The following is a 21,952-nucleotide window of genomic DNA, read 5'->3' on the forward strand; positions in this document are numbered from 1 at the left end:
TGGAGTAACAGGCAAGTTTGACCTTGGAGTACAAAATGAAGCAGGTCAAAGGCTAACAGAGTTTTGCCAAGAGAACTCACTGGTCATAGCAAACACCCTCTACCAACAACACAAGAGAAAACTCTACACATGAACATCATCAGATGGTCAACACTAAAATTAGACTAATTATATTCTTTGCAGCCCAAGATGGAGAAGATCTATACAGTCAGCAAAAATAAGACCGGGAGCTAACTGTGGCTCAGATCATGAACTCCGTATTGCCAAAGTCAGACTCAAACCAAAGAAAGTAATGAAAACCACTAGACCATTCAGGTATGACCTAAATCAAATCCCTTACAATTATACAGTGGAAGTGACAAATATATTCAAGGGATTAGATTTGATAGACAGAATGCCTGAAGAACTATGGACAGAGGTTCATGACATTGTACAGGAGGCGGTGATCAAGACCATCCCCAAGAAAAAGAAATGGAAAAAGGCAAAATGGTTGTCTGAGGAGGCCTTACAAATAGCTGAGAAATGAAGAGAAGTGAAAGGCAAAGGAGAAAAGGAAAGATATAAGCATCTGAATACAGAGTTCCAAAGAATAGCAAGGAGAGAGATAAGAAAGCCTTCCTAAGTGATCAATGCAAAGAAATGGAAAAAAAAAAAAAAAAAACAATAGACTGGGAAAGACTAGAGATCTCTTCAAGAAAATTAGAGATACCAGGAAAACATTTCATGCAAAGATGGTCACAATAAAGGACAGAAATGGTACAGATCTAACGGAAGCAGAAGATACTACGAAGAGGTGGCAAGAATACCCAGAACTATACAAAAAAGATCTCAATGACCCAGATAACAACGATAGTGTGATCACTCACCTAGAGCCAGACATCCTGGAATGTGAAATCAAGTGGGCCTTAGGAAGCATCACTACAAACAAAGCTAGTGGAGGTGATGGAATTCCAGTTGAGCTATTTCAAATCCTAAAAGATGATGCTGTGAAAGTGATGCACTCAACATGCCAGCAAATTTGGAAAACTCAGCAATGGCCACAGGACTGGAAAAGGTCAGTTTTCATTCAAATCCCAAAGAAAGGCAATGCCAAAGGATGTTCAAACTACTGCACAATTGCACTCATCTCACACGCTAGCAAAGTAATGCTCAAAATTCTCCAAGCAAGTCTTCAACAGTACATGAATCAAGAACTTCCAATGGTCAAGCTGGATTTAGGAAAGGCAGAGGATCCAGAGATCAAATTGCCAACATCTGTTGGATCATAGAAACAGTAAGAGAATTATAGAAAAACATCTACTCCTGCTTTATTGACTATGCCAAAGCCTTGACTGTGTGGATCATAACAAACTGTGAAAAATTCTTAAAGAGATGGCAATACCAGACCATGTGACCTGCCTCCTGAGAAATCTGTATGCAGGTCAAGAAGCAACAGTTAGAACTAGACATGGAACAACACACTGGTTCCAAATTGGGAAAGGAGTACGTCAAGGCTGCATATTGTCACCCTACTTATTTAACTTATATGCAGAGTACATCATGAGAAATGCCGGGCTGGATGAAGCACAAGCTGGAATCAAGATTGCCAGCAGAAATATCAATAACCTCAGATATGCAGATGACACCACCCTTATGGCAGAAAGTGAAGACGAACTAAAGAGCCTCTTGATGAAAGTGAAAGAGGAGAGTGAAAAAGCTGGCTTAAAAGCCAACATTTAAAAAACTAAGATCATGGCATCAGGTCTGATCATTTCATGGCAAATAGATGGGGAAACAGTGGAAATAGTGACAGACTTTCTTCTCTTGGGCTCCAAAATCACTGCAGATGGTGACTGCAGCCATGAAATTAAAAGACGCTTGCTCCTTGGAAGAAAAACTATGACCAACCTAGACAGCATATTAAAAAGCAGAGACATTACTTTGCCAACAAAGGTCCATCTAGTCAAAGCTATGGTTTTTCCAGTAGTCATGTATGGATATGAAACATGGACCATAAAGAAAGCAGAGCACCGAAGAATTGATGCTTTTGAACTGTGATGTTGGAGAAGACTCTTGAGAGTCCCTTGGACTGCAAGGAGATCAAATCATCAAAGAGCATTTAAGAAAGCAATCCAACTCTTGAAAGGAGGTAGGAAAAATATAAAAAGACAAAAAAAGACACAAAAGGGAGGGCGGAGCTCCGTCCCGGGAAGGAGTCTTAAAAAGAAGTTTCCAAACACCAGGAAACCTTCTCACTGCGAATCTGTGCCGAGCTTTGGAAGCACAGAGGGCAACATAACAGGAAGAAAAAATAAATAAACAATTAAAACTCGAAGATTGCGAGTCCTCGGTAACTCCCCCAGTGGAGAAGCAGCGCAGGCGCCTGCAGGCGCCATTAACAAGCGGGGCTGGCTGGGCAGGGGGGGCAGCGCGCGGGCTGCATCGCAAGTAAGAATCTGGCCTGAATACCTGAGCACTATCTGGCGAAATAATTTGGGCTAACAAACCAGACTGTGGGATATCTACTACGCGAAAAGCCAGCCCCAACCTAAGACCGCCAGGCCCCGTGCGGAACAAAGAATTGAACAGAGATAGCGGCTGCAGACCTTCCCCCTCGGTGATAGGCAGCCAGAGCGGAAGGGCAATCGCAGCCCCAGAGACATTATCTATAAAACTGTAAGCAGGCTTCTTTGCTAACTAAAACTTCTTGGGGGTCTGGGCGGTTAACATCTGCCTAAGAAGGTGCGCGGTTTTTGCGCCCAGATAACCAGTGGCGGGGGGCGATAAGTCGCAGCATTGGCGCTCGCCAAACACCTCATCACTTGAGCTGCTCGGACCTGGGAAGGCACAATACTCAGGCCCAACTGAGTCTGCGCCTCTGAGGACTATCCAGTGCCTGAACCTGGCGGCTTGGACCTGGGAGGTACATACAGCCCAGGGCCAGCCTTGGATTGTTCGGCGGAACAACCTAGAGCCCGAGCAGTGTGGGCAGGAGGCTACCGCGCGCGTGGTGGCGGGGGCAGACCCAGTGTGGCTGAGGCACTGCGGCGCTGCGCCAGTGTTATTTTTTTTGCAGCATCCCTCCTCCCCCCCCCACAGCGCGACTGAACAAAGAAGAAATACAGTTCCACCCATCAGAACACTGACACAAGCTTCCTAACCAGGAAACCTTGACAAGCCACCTGTACAAACCCACACACAGTGAGGAATAGCCACAATAAAAAGAACTCCACAAACTGCCAGAATACAGAAAGGACACCCCATACTCAGCAATTTAAACAAGATGAAGAGACAGAGGAATAGCCAGCAGATAAAGGAACAGGATAAATGCCCACCAAACCAAACAAAAGAGGAAGAGATAGGGAATCTACCTGATAAAATTTCGAATAATGATAGTGAAATTGATCCAAAATCTAGAAATTAAAATGGAATCACAGATAAATAGCTTGGAGACAAGGATTGAGAAGATGCAAGAAAGGTTTAACAAGGACCTAGAAGAAATAAAAAGAGTCAATATACAATGAATAATGCAATAAATGAAATTAAAAACACTCTGGAGGCAACAAATAGTAGAATAGAATAACAGAGGCAGAAGATAGGATTAGTGAATTAGAAGATAGAATGGTAGAAATAAATGAATCAGAGAGAATAAAGAAAAAGCGAATTAAAAGAAATGAGGACAATCTCAGAGACCTCCAGGACAATATTAAGCGCTACAACATTGAATCATAGGGGTTCCAGAAGAAGAAGACAAAAGAAAGACCATGAGAAAATACTTGAGGAGATAATAGTTGAAAACTTCCTAAACTGGGAAGGAAATAATCACCCAAGTCCAAGAAACCCAGAGAATCCCAAACAGGATAAACCCAAAGCGAAACACCCCAAGACACATATTACTCAAATTAACAAGATCAAACACAAAGAACAAATATTAAAAGCAGCAAGGGAAAAACAACAAATAACACACAAGGAATTCCCATAAGGATAACAGCTGATCTTTCAATAGAAACTCTTCAAGCCAGGAGGAATGGCAAGACATACTTAAAATGATGAAAGAAAATAACCTACAGCCAAGATTATTGTACCCAGCAAGGATTTCATTCAAGTATGAAGGAGAAATCAAAAGCTTCTCAGATAAGCAAAAGCTGAGAGAATTCTGCACCACCAAACCAGCTCTACAACAAATACTAAAGGATATTCTCTAGACAGGAAACACAAAAATGGTGTATAAATTGAACCCCAAACAATAAAGTAAATGGCAGCAGGATCATACTTATCAGTAATTACCTTAAGCGTAAATGGGTTGAATACCCCAACCAAAGACAAAGACTGGCTGAATGGATACAAAAACAAGACCCCTACATATGTTGTCTACAGGAGACCCACCTCAAAACAGGGGACACATACAGACTGAAAGTGAAGGGCTGAAAAAGATTTTCCATGCAAATAGGGACAAAAAAAGCAGGAGTAGCAATACTCATATCAGATAAAATAGACTTTAAAACAAAGGCTGTGAAAAAAGAGACAAAGAAGGTCACTACATAATGATCAAAGGATCAATCCAAGAAGAAGATATAACAATTATAAATATATATGCACCCAACAGGGGCAGCACGCAGTATGTAAGACAAATGCTAACAAGTATGAAAGGAGAAATTAACAATAACACAATAATAGTGGGAGACTTTAATACCCCACTCACACCTATGGATAGATCAACTAAACAGAAAATTAATAAGGAAACACAAACTTTAAGCGATACAATAGACCAGTTAGACCTAATTGATATCTATAGGACATTTCATCCCAAAACAATGAATTTCACCTTTTTCTCAGCGCACATGGAACCTTCTCAGGATAGATCACATCCTGGGCCATAAAGCTAGCCTTAGTAAATTCAAAAAAATAGAAATCATTCAAGCATCTTTTCTGACCACAATGCAGTAGATTAGATCTCAATTACAGGAGAAAAACTATTAAAAATTCCAACATATGGAGGCTGAACAACACGCTGCTGAATAACCAACAAATCACAGAAGAAATCAAAAAAGAAATCAAAATTTGCATAGAAAGCGAATGAAAATGAAAACACAACAACCCAAAACCTGTGGGACACAGTAAAAGCAGTCCTAAGGGAAAGTTCATAGCAATACAGGCACACCTCAAGAAACAAGAAAAAAGTCAAATAAATAACCTAACTCTACACCTCAAACAACTAGAAAAGGAAGAAATGAAGAACCCCAGGGTTAGTAGAAGGAAAGAAATCTTAAAAATTAGAGCAGAAATAAATGCAAAAGAAACAAAAGAGACCATAGCAAAAATCAACAAAGCCAAAAGCTGGTTCTTTGAAAGGATAAATAAAATTGACAAACCATTAGCCAGACTCATCAAGAAACAAAGGGAGAAAAATCAAATCAATAAAATTAGAAATGACAGTGGAGAGATCACAACAGACAACATAGAAATACAAAGGATCATAAGAGACTATTATCAACAATTATATGCCAATAAAATGGACAACGAGGAAGAAATGGACAAATTCTTAGAAAAGTACAACTTTCCAAAACTCGACCAGGAAGAAATAGAAAACCTTAACAGACCCATCACAAGCATGGAAATTGAAACTGTAATCAAAATCTTCCAGCAAACAAAAGCCCAGGTCAGGCGGCTTCACAGCTGAATTCTACCAAAAATTTAGAGAAGAGCTAACACCTATCCTGCTCAAACTCTTCCAGAAAATTGCAGAGGAAGGTAAACTTCCAAACTCATTCTATGAGGCCACCATCACCCTAATACCAAAACCTGACAAAGATGCCAAAAAAAAAACTATAGGCCAATATCACTGATGAACATAGATGCAAAAATCCTAAACAAAATTCTAGCAATCAGAATCCAACAACACATTAAAAGATCATACACCATGACCAAGTGGGCTTTATCCCAGGGATGCAAGGATTCTTCAATATCCATAAATCAATCAATGTAATACACCACATTAACAAATTGAAAAACAAAAACCATATGATTATCTCAATAGATGCAGAAAGCCTTTGACAAAATTCAACACCCATTTATGATAAAAACTCTCCAGAAAGCAGGAATAGAAGGAACATACCTCAACATAATAAAAGCTATATATGACAAACCCACAGCAAACATTATCCTCAATGGTGAAAAATTGAAAGCATTTCCTCTAAAGTCAGGAACAAAACAAGGGTGCCCACTTTCACCATTACTATTCAACATAGTTTTGGAAGTTTTGGCTACAGCAATCAGAGCAGAAAAGAAATAAAAGGAATCAAATTGGAAAGAAGAAGTAAAACTCTCACTATTTGCAGATGACATGATCCTCTACATAGAAAACCTAAAGACTCCACCAGAAAATTACTAGAACTAATCAATGATTATAGTAAAGTTGCAGGATATAAAATCAACACACAGAAATCCCTTGCATTCCTATACACTAATAATGAGAAAACAGAAAGAAATTAAGGAAACAATTCCATTCACCATTGCAATGAAAAAGAATAAAATACTTAGGAATATATCTACCTAAAAAACTAAAGACCTATATATAGAAAACTATAAAACACTGGTGAAAGAAATCAAAGAGGACACTAATAGATGGAGAAATATACCATGTTCATGGATTGGAAGAATCAATATAGTGAAAATGAGTATACTACCCAAAGCAATTTATAGATTCAATGCAATCCCTATCAAGCTACCAACAGTATTCTTCACAGAGCTAGAACAAATAATTTCACAATTTGTATGGAAATACAAAAAACCTCGAATAGCCAAAGCGATCTTGAGAAAGAAAAATGGAACTGGAGGAATCAACCTACCTGACTTCAGGCTCTACTACAAAGCCACAGTTATCAAGACAGTATGGTACTGGCACAAAGACAGAAATATAGATCAATGGAACAAAATAGAAAGCCCAGAGATAAATCCACGCACATATGGACACCTTATCTTTGACAAAGGAGGCAAGAATATACAGTGGATTAAAGACAATCTCTTTAACAAGTGGTGCTGGGAAATCTGGTCAACCACTTGTAAAAAGAATGAAACTAGAACACTTTCTAACACCATATACAAAAATAAACTCAAAATGGATTAAAGATCTCAACATAAGACCAGAAACTATAAAACTCCCTAGGAGAACATAGGCAAAACACTCTCTGACATACATCACAGCAGGATCCTCTATGACCCACCTCCCAGAATATTGGAAATAAAAGCAAAAATAAACAAATGGGACCTAATTAAACTTAAAAGCTTCTGCACATCAAAGGAAACTATTAGCAAGGTGAAAAAGACAGCCTTCAGAATGGGAGAAAATAATAGCAAATGAAGCAACCGACAAACAACTAATCTCAAAAATATACAAGCAACTCCTACAGCTCAACTCCAGAAAAATAAATGACCCAATCAAAAAATGGGCCAAAGATCTAAATAGACATTTCTCAAAGAAGACATACAGATGGCTAACAAACACTTGAAAAGATGTTCAACATCACTCTTTATCAGAGAAATGCAAATCAAAACCACTATGAGGTACCATTTCACACCAGTCAGAATGGCTGCGATCCAAAGTCTACAAATAATAAATGCTGGAGAGGGTGTGGAGAAAAGGAACCCTCTTACACTGTTGGTGGGAATGCAAATTAGTACAGCCAGAATATTTATCACACAGAAAAATCCACATTCGTGCATACTAAACAAGAAGACAGAGCTACACAGAAGGGAGCATGGGTGTGAATGAGCCAATTTAAACACATGTCTAATAATCAAAATAACACACAAAACTTAAAATTTATTAAAGTAGTTCCTACAGAACTTACATTCTGCTGAAGGGAGCAGACCATCCTTAATGGTTTTACATTTTCTGAGGTGTACACAGCTACCAAATGCAATTTCTTCCAAGAAAGGCAACTTGATGTTCGATAGTTTCGTGTACCACGTCTTTGTGAGTAGTGCAAGTTCCCAGGGTTCCTGTCTGGGGCAAAAATTAACTCATTCAATAAACACTTATTGACATTGATGACGGGATATAGATAAGACATTTGCGTTCTCAGTTCCATTTCCCACTAGAGATTTTGGTTTGCAGAGGAGTATTCAGGATTTTCCAGAGTTGCAAATCTAGCCAGGAGAAGGGAGCCTTAAATCAACATGTTATAATCTTTCAATGTAGAAATATTAATATATTGAAAAATAACCATAAATTATAATGATAGGAACTTTCGCTCAAAAAATAGCCTCCATGGAGTCAATCCAATCTTTCCATGTCTTTAAAGAGGATGTAGTTAAAAACTGTAAGCTCCAAGTCTTTCTTGGTTAATCAAAAATACGATCACATTAGGGAAGAAACAAAGGGAATATAATGATTATGGTGCTTGGCACACAGTAAAGCTTTGAGTGTGTGATCTGACTTTTTTTTAATTTTTTAGAAATATTTATTTATTTGGCTGTGCTGGATCTTAGTTGCAGCATGCAAACTCTTAGTTTTGGCATGTGGGATCTAGTTTTTGGACCAGAAATCAAACCCATACCCCCTGCAACGGGAGCATGGAGTCTTAGCCACTGGACCACCAGGGAAGTCCATGATCTGATTTAAATCTTTACAACACCATGGAGGTAAGACAAGGGAACAAAGACTCAGAAGTTAACTGAGAACCAGAGCTGAGATGTAACCCAAGTGTATTTAGAAGTATCAACAGAATCCTTAGAAAACAGGAGAAAGGAATGAAATCCCAAACTACAGTATTTAAAAATAATCACAATGAAATTTTAATGGATTGTTTTATGTATCCTACTTTGGAAGTTTTAAGTATCAGCTATGTTTCTCAGTTATAGTCAATGTGAACTCATATGTATGAGGAAAGGGGAAAGACCTGCTTTGGTATAGGTAGGCGAAATGAGCTTACTACATACATGCCATCTGTCTTCCTCCTCTAGCTTCCTTGTTATTTTATCGTCTAACCTTAAGGAGTGACTTGAAGTCTACAATTATTATAAATGCACTTGAACAAATACACAAAGATGTATTTACAAGAATCCTCAGTGAAACATTGCTTATCCAAAAAACCTCACAAAACAGTCTTAATGTCTACAAAGAAGAGCCTGACTAAACTGTAGTACACATATGTAATGAAAGAATGAGGTTTACCCTTACCTATGGATTTGGAAAGATGAGCAATCAAACAGTTAATGTTTTCTAGCACCTACTACATGCTGTTGCTGCTGCTAAGTCACTTCAGTCACGTCCGACTCTGTGCGACCCCATAGACAGCAGCCCACCAGGCTCCCCGTCCCTGGGATTCTCCAGGCAAGAACACTGGAGTGGGTTGCCATTTCCTTCTCCCATGCATGAAAGTGAAAAGTGAAAGTGAAGTTGCTCAGTCCTATCCGACTCCTAGCGACCCCATGGACTGCCGCCTACCAGGCCCCTCCGTCCATGGGATTTTCCAGGCAAGAGTACTGGAGTGGGTTGCCATTGCCTTCTCCCCTACTACATGCTAGATACTCTTTTAATCAGTTTACAGGTGCTATTATGCTTATTTTATAGGTTGGGAAGCAGGAGCAGAGAAAAATTTACTCAACGTCACAAGGCTTGGGTTTGAAATTTTAATGCATGTACAAATATATCTATGTATACATATATAGGAGTGTATATATACATATATGTATGCACACATGCATAATACAGGTTTATATAAATGATGTGAATACAGTTCAGACACTGATGGCATTATGGACTAAAAGAACAAAAGTGTTCTAAAACCTAAGACGTAAATGTCTAAAATCTACAATTTACTCAAGATCACAAGGCTTGAGTTTGAAATTTCAACTCGGAAAATCAGATTCTATAATCTATGCTTTTAACCACTAAGCTACACAAGATAAAGTAGGGGAGGGAGCAAAGTTCAATATAATCCCCCATGTGCAAAAACGTGTGTGTGTACACATATGTGTATGTATGTGCATCAGATACAAGAGACAGAAATTGTAGGAAAACATAAAACATTTTACCTGAGTGGGACTGGGCAGGTAGTATAGGGATGAGATATAACATTTTTATTTTACTTTAAAAGCATTTGAAAATAAAAATGTTAAATGGTTTTGATCTTCTAAAATTGCTTAACCAAAAAAAGCCCAAAGTGAAAAACTGCCTGAGCAAATGAAAGAATCTGCCTGTAATACAGGAGGACCCCAGTTCGATTCCTAGGTCAGGAAGATCCTCTGGAGAAGGGATAGGCTACCCACTCCAATATTCTTGGGCCTCCCTGGTGGCTCAGATGGTAAAGAATTGGTGTATAATGCAGGAGACCTGGGTTCAATCCCCGGGTTGGGAAGATACCCTGGAGGAGGGCATGGCAACCCACTCCAGTATTCTTGCCTGGAGAATCCCCAAGGACAGAGTTGCTGGGGAGGCTACAATCCATGGGGTCACAGAGTCAGACATGACTAAGTGACAAAGAATACCAGTCTGTTCCTCTTAATTTAGCTGCTGTTATAAACAGGATGATATCAAATACTGTCCTGTGAGATTGACAGAGAAGACACTGGTTTTGCAGATATTATTCATGATATAAAATGCTATATAGCCAAAACCACAGAATCAGTGCTTTAAATCATTCTCAGGAATGATTTAAATCATATACAGGAATCATTTACAGGAATATCTTGTTATAAAAATTATGCTTGCAACAATGACTATAGTGGTTATTTGCCTATAGTTCAAGGTCTACAGTCATACTGAACTAACAGAACTAAGCAGAGTACAATAATGAGTCTTCCCATAACTCTGGTTTTATAACCCCATGGGATGTATCCATTTCCTTCTTAGAATATTGTCCAAAAGTAAAGTTCAATTCACTCACAATGATAAATATATCTAGATTGCGGCTGCTGCTGCTGCTGCTAAGTCACTTCAGTCGTGTCTGACTCTGTGCGACCCCATAGACGGCAGCCCAACAGGCTCCCCTGTCCCTGAGATTCTCCAGGCAAGAACGCTGGAGTGGGTTGCCATTTCCTTCTCCAATGCATGAAAGTGAAAAGTGAAAGTGAAGTCGCTCAGTCGTGCCTGACTCTTAGCGACCCGGTGGACTGCAGCCCACCAGGCTCCTCCATCCATGGGATTTTCCAAGGCAAGAGTACTGGAGTGGGGTGCCATTGCCTTCTCCGATAGATTGCGGCAGAGAGGTTAAAAAACAAGTTCAAAAATTTAAAACAAGGTAGCACAACAGTCAGAGAAGGTAATGGCACCCCACTCCAGTACTCTTGCCTGGAAAATCCCATGGATGGAGGAGCCTGGTGGGCTGCAGTCCACGGGGTCTCGAAAAGTTGGACACGACTGAGTGACCTCACTTTCACTTTTCACTTTCATGCATTGGAGAAGGAAATGGCAACCCACTCCAGCGTTCTTGCCTGGAGAATCCCAGGGACAGGGGAGCCTGTTGGGCTGCCGTCTGTGGGGTCACACAGAGTCGGACACGACTGAAGCGACTCAGCAGCAGCAGCAGCAGCACAACAGTATTACAGAGTGAAACTCTCATGTAGTAGCAACCCATGTTCACTATGGGTTTACTATTATTTCAGACAACATACAAGTACCTTACCTACATTACTTCATTTGTATTCCATACCATGTGGGTCCGTACTGATCTGTTCATTTCACAGATGTGGAAGCCAAGGCACAGAGAAGCTAAGTAATTTACTCAAGGCAGCATGGGCAGCCAGGGGCAGAGCCAGGCTTTGAGCCCTGGTTTTCTTGGTAGGGCTTTTGTTTTTTTTTTTTTTTTTTTTTTTTGAGCAGAGTTCCTTTTGCTAACAATGGGTCCTTGTTAGTTATCCATTTTAAATACAGCAGTGTATACACGAAGTATTTCCTAAAGTTCTTAACTATCCCTTAGTTAAGATAGTTAAGATAGTTCTTAACTATCCCTCCTCAACTCCCCCACCCCAGCAACCATAAGTTCATTTTCTAAGTCTGTGAGTCTCTGTTTTGTAAGTAAGTTTATTTCTTTTTAGATTCCATGTATAAGGACAGTCATACACATTTCTCCTTCTCTGTCTGACTTACTTCACTCAGCATGACACTCTCTAGGGCCATCCATATTGTTGCAAACGGCATTATTTCATTCTTTTTAATGGCTGAGTATATATGGACCACATCTTCTTTATCCATTCCTCTTTCAATGGATATTTAGATTGTTTCCATGTCTTGGCTATTGTAAACAGTGCTGCAGTGAACACTGGGGTGCACGTATCCTTTCAGATCATGTTTTTCTCAGGATATATGCCCAGGAGTCAGACTGCAGGATCATATGGTAGTCCTATTTTTAGTTTTTTTATGGAACCTCCATACTGTTCTCCACAGTGACTGTACCAATTTACATTTCCAGAGCCCTAGTCTTCTTGATTGGAAAGCCCATATTGTCCATTTACTACCCTCCAAATACACAGGATGCAAAACTGACTCTGTACCAGTTAATCAAGTGTTCTGTTAAGATGTATCAGACACCAAGGCATTTTAAGTTAGATTTACACTATCTAAAGAGGTATTTTAAGGTTGTTGTCAGTAGTAGAAAATGTTGCTTTGGAGTAAGAAAACTCATACTTCAGTCCTTGTCACTCCCTTGTACTACATGACTGAGGGACTTTGATCATATTACCAAATTTTAGTCTTCTCATTTGAAATTTGTTTTGTTGTAAAAAACCAAGTAAGAATAGTTAACAATCCTTATAAAAGCATTTTCCTTTTTTAAAAAAAAATCAGTATCCAGGCACCAGAAAATGCCTCATACAGTCCAGTATCTCACGGGGAACATAAGGATGTCCAGTACTTTTATTTTAACAAGGACGCTTCCCCCCACCCCAACCCTGAGTCAGTGCTTACCTGATAAAAACTACTTACACTTTATAACAATTGCACCGCAAAAGCTTTTCTACTCCATTCTTTCTTTGCAAGCCATAAGCCATGGTGAATTATTACAGTCCAATTTCCTAACACAGGTGCCTGATGTAATGACTCAGATATTCTTGTTCATTTTACCTGAAATGATTGCAACACACCTAATTAAGATAAAATATTTCACTTGACTATTTTAATATCCAAATAATAAAAAGATCCAGAAAAAAAAAAAAATGTCTGAATCTAAGAACCTCCCTCACCGATGTTCATGAACTGAACCTCTATTCTCTTCTATTTTCCACGAACTCATTTTATCACTTCTTGCCACGTTAGGAGAAAATGCCAGCTAAACAGCATCAGCATTCTGGCCTCCTATTCTGTCCTTGCCTAAAGCCTTCCAAATGGGCTCAAAAAACCTCAACACCAAAATGTGTCTCAAACGTGACAGTGTTAAGCCACAAAGCACGGGCTGGCACCGGGACTTTCCGTCCTCCATCCGCGAGCCCTTTTAAAGAATGCAGACCTTCCTCCCAGGTTTTCCCTTTTGCAAAAATCTGCGCTTAAAATGTGACCCACTTCATGTACCACTCCCATGCCTCCTCCCGCTCAGGCTTCGGGATGGGTGTCCTCCCGCTGGATGCGCAGATCCCGGGAGGACCCGGGTCCTTCCGAGCCCGGGGTGGGGAGGAGAGATGAAGAGGGGAAGGAAGTGGGGATGAAGAGGAGGGAAGAAGAGGAGAGACGGTAAGAGGGAAGGAGGATTGCGGGGAGAGGGCAGGGCCGGCCCTCCTTGCGCCTTGCCCACCCACGCCTAGCTCCGCCCCTCCTCCCACCCACGCCTAGCTCCGCCCCTCCTCCCACTCACGCCACACACGGGGCGGGAGCGGCCACTCCGCCCAAGCCTCGCGAGACTGGTGCCCGCGAGAGGACGCCGGCGCCCGATTACCTTCGCTGGGGTGTGGGAGGATCTCGGGGCCCCCATGGGTCGAGGGCCGAGCGCGCGCCCATCTAGTCGCCCATGGCCGCGCGCACAGGCCTTCTTCCTGCTCGCGCCTGGAGGTGCGGGCGGCCCTGCGTCAGGCCAGAGCCTCCATAAAGGGCTTTGTGGTGAGGGCCGCGCCCACGAGAGGTCCCGTTGGGGTCCGGGGCTCGGTGTCCCACAGCCGACGGCCGGCTGACGCTTGACGGAACCAAGCCCACAGCTTGTAAGCTAGGCCTTTACCTGAAGACGACGCTTCTGACAGCGAAGGGGTTGAGTGCAGGGACCTGGGGGACTTGGTTTGGGGGCAGCACTTAGAGAAACGCGCTGGGTTCTGACGTGTGGACGTGCGTGAGTCTCCTGCATGCCCTGAGGGCGCAGAACTGCGTTAGTTCCCGCATGCCTCATGCGTCAGGGCCGCTTCGAACAGTGATGCTCCAGACATCTGATGAGCGTTATGGGCAAAGTAGGCTTGCGAAAACGTGGTCTGATGGACACGTTTCTGAAGTCCTTACAGGGTGGTGACTCAGGACGAATCTATATTACTATGTCAGATGGTCACCGCTTAACGTCAAACGGAAATAGTTTACCTCTATTTTGCGCGCAGGTTTTGGAGTCAGAACTGGGTTAGATTCCTAGTTCCGCCACTTTTAAGTTGATCACTTTTAAAGTTAATCTTGCTTACGTAAGTTTTCTAAGCCGCAATTTCTTTCACCTGTAAAACAAGTATAATATTCTATATCTTACAGGGTTGTTGTGATGCTCAAAGGTCGAGTCTAAATTCTCTGCCACAGGGTAAATGCCCAATTACCTAATTTTGAGCCTATTAACAACTTTATGGGATGGGCGAGGGATAGCATTCCAGTTGTAAAGAAGTGGATTGAACTAAGATTGAAGGACTGCCTAGGGTCCGGTAGCTAAGTGAGTTTCAGGGCCAACTTTTGAAGCTAAGGGCTTCCCCTGTGGCTCAGCTGGTAAAGAGTCCGCCTGCAATGGGGGAGACCTGGGTTCGATCTCTGGGTTGGGAAGATTCCCCTGGAGAAGGGAAAGGCTACCCACTCCAGTATTCTGGCCTGGAGAATCCCATGGACTGTATAGCCCATGGGGTCGCAGAGTCGGACATGACTGAGCGACTTTCACTTTGAAGCCAAACCCAGTACCCTTTTCACTTTGACAAGCTACTTCTGATACTGTGTTAAGTCCTGTCCGACTCTCTGGGACCCTGTGGACTGTAGACCGTGGGGCTCCTCTGTCCATGGGATTCTCCAGGCAGTAATACTGAAGTAGATTGCCATGCCATGCTCCAGGAGATCTTCCCGACCCAGGAATGGAACCAGCATCTCTTAAATCTTCATTGGCAGGCGGGTTCTTTATCACTAGGACCACCTGGGAAGCCCACTTCTGGTACTAGCTCCTGCCTTAATTAGAACAGGCCGGTAGGGTTGACACACTGGTAGGACCACGTTGTTAACTAAGGTCACACCCAGATGGAGCAGGGATAGACTACCTTAGAGTTGAAGTGGCCATGGTTTCCTGGCCTGTATTCTTTTTATAGATGAACAGATCAAGATGCAGGAAGAGGATGTGGTCATATTGAGAGAGATCAGACTGTGATTTCTCCATATGGGAACCCCCATTTTTTTTAATTTAAATTTATTTTAATTGGAGGCTAATTATTGTATTGGTTTTGCCATACATCAACATGAATCCCATTTCTTTTTTATATGTATATATTGCTGACAATTGTTATTTTCTGTGTGACTCACTTTGAACAAATGCGGTGGAAGTTAGAGCATGGCTTCTGAAACCAGGTCATAAAAGCTGTTGTGGCTTCCTTCTTGTGGTCTCTCTTGGATCACTAACCCTGGAAGAGGTCGGCTGCATGTTGGAAGAATGCCCAAGCCAACTTACTGAGAAATTCATATGCGGTGGGATGAAGGCCTCTAGCCAACAACTGGTGAGGAGCTGAGGCCTCTTGACACCAACCATGTGACTGAACCATCTTGGGAGCAGGTCCTCCAAGGCTCAGGCAGGCCTTCAGATGACTGTAGCCTCAGATCATGTCTTCACTGAAATTTCATGGGAGAGCCTAAGCCAGAACCACTTCACTAAGTCACTTCAAGATTCCTGGCCCTCAGAAAAAAATGAGATAATAAATCATCATTTTAAGCCACCAATCTTACAGATACCTGTTACAGAGCAATAGATAACTAATGTACCATTAAGTGTCTTGATGTAGAAGGAATATTTTGCAAAGAGGAAAATAGCCATATTTTTACAATTGAGGTTAATGATTTAATTTAAATGAACAGTAAAACACATTATGCTTTACTGACATTTACTGGGCAGCTGGTATTGTTAAATCTCTTTAGGACCCCCAGTGGTGGTCCAGTTGCTAAGTCTTATTGGACTCATGGGACCTCATGGATTGTAGCCCACCAGGCTCCTCTGTCCATGGAATTTTCCAGGCAAGAATACTGGAGTGGGTTGCCGTTTGCTTCTCCAGGGGATCTTTCCGACCCAGGGATCAAAGCTGGGTCTCCTGCATTGTAGGCAGATTATTTAAGGGAAGCCCTAGGACCACTATAGATCTTTAAAAACTGTCAACACAGAAAATACACTTGAAACTTGAACAACATGGGTTTGAACTGTGCATATCCACTTATATGTGGATTTTTTTTCAGTAATAAGTACTACATGATCCAAGGATGAATAAATCTGTGAATACAGAGGAAACACAGGTATGGAGGGCCAACTGTAAGTTATAGTCAGATATTTGACTGTGTGGGGATCAGTGCCCCTGACCCCTGCATTGTTCAAGGGTCAACAGTATATAGTAACCACCACTCCCTATGTGTATTTATAAACAAAAATAACACTAGATCCTATAGAATGTGAAATGATATTCAATAAGATCTGGTTCTATGCCCACCCCATAATCACTATTTCAGTGTTTTCTTTTGCAATATCAAGTTATTTCTAAATATTTCTCTCTCCCTCTCCATCTTTCTCTTCCCCTCTCTTTCCTTCTTCCCTCTCTCCTCCCTTCCTTCCTCTTCTCTCTCTAACTCTATATAACCGCTCCCCCTATTTTTCTGATGCCCTACACACATCTTCCTATTTGATAAGCCTTCACTAATTTCAACTCCTCCAGAAAGTTGTCTTTCATTTAAATTGGTTAAGGGAGCATTGCCGCCATCTAGTGATAAAATACAAGGAGGGCTGCAATGGAGACATAATCCTAACAGGGACTTCCATGGTGGTGCAGTGGTTAAGACTCTGCATTTCCAGTGCAGAGGGCACAGGGTTCATTCTGGTTGGGGAACTAAGATCTCACTTGGCATGGCTGGAAAAAAAAAAAAAACACAAAAACATTATTGATATGATAACATTGACTATGCTTTGGTTACTGTTCTAGGTACTTCGTATGTGCGTGCGTTCATGCAAAGTCGCTTCAATCAGGTCTGACTCTTTGCAACGCTATGGACTGTAGCCCACCAGGCTCCTCTGTCCATGGGATTCTCCAGGCAAGAATACTGGCGTGGATTGCCATGCCCTCCTCTAGGGGATCATTCCAACCCAGGGATCAAACCGAAGTCTCTAAGTCTCCTGCATTGGCAGACAGGTTCTTTACCACTAGCGCCACCTGGGAAGCACCAGGTACTTCATATGCATTGTTTCATTTAATTATCACAAAAGATGCTGTCGTTTAGTGATGTGATTTTCCAGTTATTGAGAAGAAAAAACAGGTACCTCAAGCAGGTCACAGGGTTTGACCCAAGACTATCTGATTCTGGTTTTCTGCTCTCTACCACACTATACATTCTCCCAAGATTGTAATTAGAGCAAGGCTTCCCTGGTGGCTCAGACAGTAAAGAATCTGCCTGCAATGCAGGAGACCTGGGTTCAATTGCTAGTCTGGAAGACCCCCTGGAGAAGGGAATGGCTACCCACTCCAGTATTCTTGCCTGGGAAATCCCATAGACAGAGGAGCCTCATGGGGGACTACAGCCCATGGGGTTGCAAAGAATCAGACACAACTGAGTGACTAACGCTTTAGCGTGTATACTTGTAAATATTTTTGCAACTGCCCTTTTCAAAGACAGTTAATTTTTCATCATATATAGAGTGTATTTATATATATATATATCCCTGCTACTTTGAAGGAGCAATGTTTTGTTTCTTTTAACTTAATATGTAAATCACAGATGCAGCCTATACTCTTTTCATGCTACCCCCAAAACTTCTCTAGGAATGCTACCAACTCAAAGTGAATGATAAAGTAATTCATCTGAAAAACTTTAAAATCACCAAAGAACTTAATGCACTGAAAGCCCTATATGTACTTCTGTACTTGCTCTTCAGTTGCTCAGTTGTGTTGGACTCCTTTGCAACACCACCAAGCTCCTCTGTCCATGAGATTTTCTGGGCAAGATTACTGGAGTGGGTTGGCATTTTCTCCTCCAGGGCATCTTCCTGACCCAGGGATCGAACCCATTATCTCCTGCATTGCAGGTGGATTCTTTACTGCTGAGCCACCAGGGGAGCCTTCTATACTGCTGCTGCTGCTGCTAAGTCGCTTCAGTCGTGTCCGACTCTGTGCAACCCCATAGACGGCAGCCCACCAGGCTCCGCCATCCCTGGGATTCTCCAGGCAAGAACACTGGAGTGGGTTGCCATTTCCTTCTCCAATGCATGGAAGTGAAAAGTGAAAGTGAAGTCGCTCAGTCGTGTCCGACTCCCAGCAACCCCATGGACTGCAGCCTACCAGGCTCCTCCGTCCATGGGATTTACCAGGCAAGAGTACTGGAGTGGGGTTCTATACTAGCACCTTCCTAATTCTCTTACTTCTCTATCCAGTCTTTCCCATGTTTCCCTCTTTCTTCCTCCCCTGAAGTTTGTGTGTGCCCATAATTGAGATGCTTTTCTTCTGTTTGTTGTACCCCAGCACTCTCAGTGGCTGTACTCTCACTAATGCAATTATCACTTCTCTTTGGATAGGCCCCACATCTGATTCTCTAGCCAGCCTTGCCTTCTTTCTGAATTCATATCCTGCATTTCCATTGGTTTGTGGGATCTTCCTACCTGAATCGGAGAAGGCAATGGCACCCTACTCCAGTACTCTTGCTTGGAAAATCCCTTGGACGGAGGAGCCTGGTAGGCCTGAATATCCTGTCCGGTTGAACATTTCAGCATATCCAAAATGTAATCTATCGCCCACTCACTAAACTATCTCTTTTGCTTCTACTTCCAGGAATGGTGATGCCCTATGAGTATCCCATGAGTCACACTTAAAGTATTGAGCCAATTTAAAGCATACTTTTGGGAAGCTACTCCACACCAGCCAACATTCTTGGCCATCTTCCATAACATTGGATCCTCATAAGTTAGGAGGGGAGAAGTATAGCGGGGAAAGAGTTTATAGGGTTACAAAATGACTTGCTTACAGTTATACAACTAGTAAGTTGCAGAGCCAGATTTAACCTAGGTCAGTTTCACTCCTGACCTCCTTTGAGTTCTCCAGGTCACCTGCCTTGACTGTGTCCCTTTGTCCATGAGATTTTCATTGCATGCTTACAACATTAACTACCCACTCATTTTATTTGAGGTCAACGGATTATGTTTCTGTACCTTAAACACATAATTTTCCAACCAAAACAAAGAACAAGAGCCTCAACTAGGGTCCAGGCTTCTCTGCTCTGCTTAGAGGCAGAAGCTACAATTTTCTAGGTACCCAGTTCTCCTGTTCTTTAGGAGGCAAAACAGATCAGAATGCATTATCCTGATCCAAGACTATGACACATGATTCACAGACTAGGATTCTCCCCAGGACAAAATCTGGAGCTGCAGGGATCCCTGACTGGCTTTAGGAGGGCACCACAAACTGCACCAGCCGTGTAGCTGTGGACACCAAGAGAGCTCAGTGGCACTTGAATTCCTCCACTGTACAAGTGTACAGCATTTGTTGTAAGAGCAGGAAGAAAGTATTTACTCAGCATAACATGTGAGGTCTTTGGGCTGTTACAGGATCACCCTGTTAAGGTCTAATTAGAAGATTTATCTGCTTCAGACCAATTGACATTTCAACTTCATGCTAATTTATAATGTCACTTTAAAAAAAGTAGGGGACTTCCCTGGTGGCATAGTGGATAGGAATCCACCTGCTAATGCAAGGGACACGAGTTCGATCCCTGGTCCAGAAAGATTCCACATGCCGCGGAGCAACTAAGCCCACGTGCTGCAACTCCTGAAGCCACCCGAGCTCTGAGACTCACATGCTGCAACTCCTGAGCCTGTGTGCCTCAGCTCCTGACGTCTGCGCGTCTAGAGTGTGTGCTCTGAAACAGGCCACTGCGGTGAGAACCCCATGAATCACAAAGCAGAGTAACCCTGCTCACCACAGCTAGAGAAAGCCTGCACGAGCAACAGAGACCCAGCGGGACTAAAATAAATAAATACAATTATTTTTTAAAAAGAACTTTGTCTTTAAAAAAAAAAAAAAGTAGGAAAGTAGAAGCAATCAGAAAATAATAGATGAGATCTCTATTCATTAAACATTTATTAAAATGATTCATATTTGGTTGATTTTTCAAACATAAATCTGATCCATTGAGCTTTCCTGAGAAGGTAGAAACCCTCTGAAGAGGAGGTGGACTCTGATAAAAAGGATCTAACTAGGAATCCAGAACACCTGGATTATAGACTTCATAAATATGAATGATTCTAAGCCTGTGTGTCATTTATAAAACCAAAAATTCAGAAATATTTTTATGACTGATTCAAATTCATGGAATCAGTCATAAAAATATTTCTGAATTTTTGGTTATATAAATAACACACAGGCTTAGAATCATTCATATTTTTGAAGTCTATAATCCAGGTGTTCTGGATTCCTAGTTAGACCCTTCTAAATCCTTAATCGGAGAAGGAAATGGCACCCCACTCCAGTACTCTTGCCTGGAAAATCGCATGGACGGAGGAGCTTGGTAGGCTGCAGTCCATGGGGTCACTAAGAGTCAGACACAACTGAGTGACTTCACTTTCACTCTTCACTTTCATGCATTGGAAAAGGAAATGGCACCCCACTCCAGTGTTCTTGCCTGGAGAATCCCAGGGACGGGGGAGCCTGGTGAGCTGCTGTCTATGGGGTCGCACAGAGTCAGACACGACTGAAGCAACTTAGCAGCAGCAGCAGCAAATCCTTAATAACTTAGTAAAGATCAATAATTAACCTATTTTATATTTTGGTATATTTTTGTAAAGAATAAAAGGACATCAATTTTGCTTGTCCTAAAACTTTTAAAGATTTATATCCAAGGTTTATTGTATCCATAAACTTTTTTATTCATTTCAGTGATTCATATTTCATTGTAAGCTCTAATTCAATTAAATTTAAGCCAATTTAACACACATCTATTGAGCACTTTCTGTATGCATAGTTCTGTGGTCGGCCCCTTCAGTCTAAACTATGTCCTCCCTTTGCTCCCTCCTCTAAATGTGTAAGAAAAGCTCTCTTTTCCCTTGAGGATTTAAATTGATTATAGAAAGTATACATTCTCAGCTTGGAGAAATATGGAAAAAGAAATTATTGCCTCTCTCTGTCAGGTGTGAAAGTTGTCTTGAAACAGGATTCCTTTTTTAGGCCAGAATCTAAAATTAGAATGCATATAAGCCCCCAAAGGCAATAAATATCAAATTACTTAAATTCTAGATTAAAAAAAAAAAGATTATTTCAAAGCATAGAATGTCTTACACTTGCTCAAGCACTGATTTCCTAATGTTAAATTTGTTTGTGAATTTGGTCTTTGATTTTTTGTTTTCCGTTTGAACCACTAAGACAAATTCTTTGTGTGTGTGTGTGTGTAATAAAGTTTTATTAAAGTATAAAGGAGATAGAGAAAGCTTCTGACATAGACATCAGAAGAGGGTAGAAAGAGTACCCCCTTGCTAGTGTTAGCAATGGAGGTTTTTTTTTTTATAATCTTATAATCTATAATCTTTTTTTTTTTTTTTACTTTACGATATTGTATTGGTTTTGCAATACATCAGCATGAATCTGCCATGGATGTACA

The 21,952-nt window shown here is 41.5% G+C and overlaps 1 protein-coding gene across 2 annotated transcripts; it reads right to left on the reverse strand.

Moving 5' to 3' along the window:
• Nucleotides 1-7,743: 7,743 nt before the first annotated feature.
• On the reverse strand, nt 7,744-13,654 carry C6H4orf36 (chromosome 6 C4orf36 homolog). Of its 2 annotated transcripts, none has more exons than XM_070371872.1 (3): nt 13,162-13,462; nt 12,905-13,042; nt 7,744-7,984 (listed from the first exon to the last, which is right to left on the reverse strand). In XM_070371872.1, exons 2-3 carry the CDS (start codon nt 12,967-12,969, stop codon nt 7,795-7,797), a joined length of 255 nt encoding a protein of 84 aa, XP_070227973.1. In that variant the 5' UTR covers nt 12,970-13,042; nt 13,162-13,462; the 3' UTR covers nt 7,744-7,794. The 2 variants fall into 2 exon arrangements, with proteins under 2 accessions (XP_070227973.1, XP_070227972.1); XM_070371871.1 differs by lacking the exon at nt 13,162-13,462 and adding an exon at nt 13,478-13,654 and having other exon boundaries at nt 7,747-7,984.
• Between the last annotated feature and the right edge of the window lie 8,298 nt (nt 13,655-21,952).

The sequence above is a fragment of the Bos mutus genome, chromosome 6 (genome assembly GCF_027580195.1).
Source record: "Bos mutus isolate GX-2022 chromosome 6, NWIPB_WYAK_1.1, whole genome shotgun sequence".
In the NCBI taxonomy this organism is placed as follows: domain Eukaryota; kingdom Metazoa; phylum Chordata; class Mammalia; order Artiodactyla; family Bovidae; genus Bos; species Bos mutus.

What these genes read in the sequence shown, in the direction of transcription:
- C6H4orf36 (XM_070371872.1), bottom strand. Translation starts at nt 12,969, where the DNA reads ATGGCTTATGGCTTGCAAAGAAAGAATGGAGTAGAAAAGCTTTTGCGG. An exon ending in CGGTGCAATTGTTATAAAGT is followed by an intron (nt 7,985 to 12,904) that starts GTAAGTAGTTTT and finishes TTTTTGCCCCAG; the next exon opens with ACAGGAACCCTGGGAACTTG.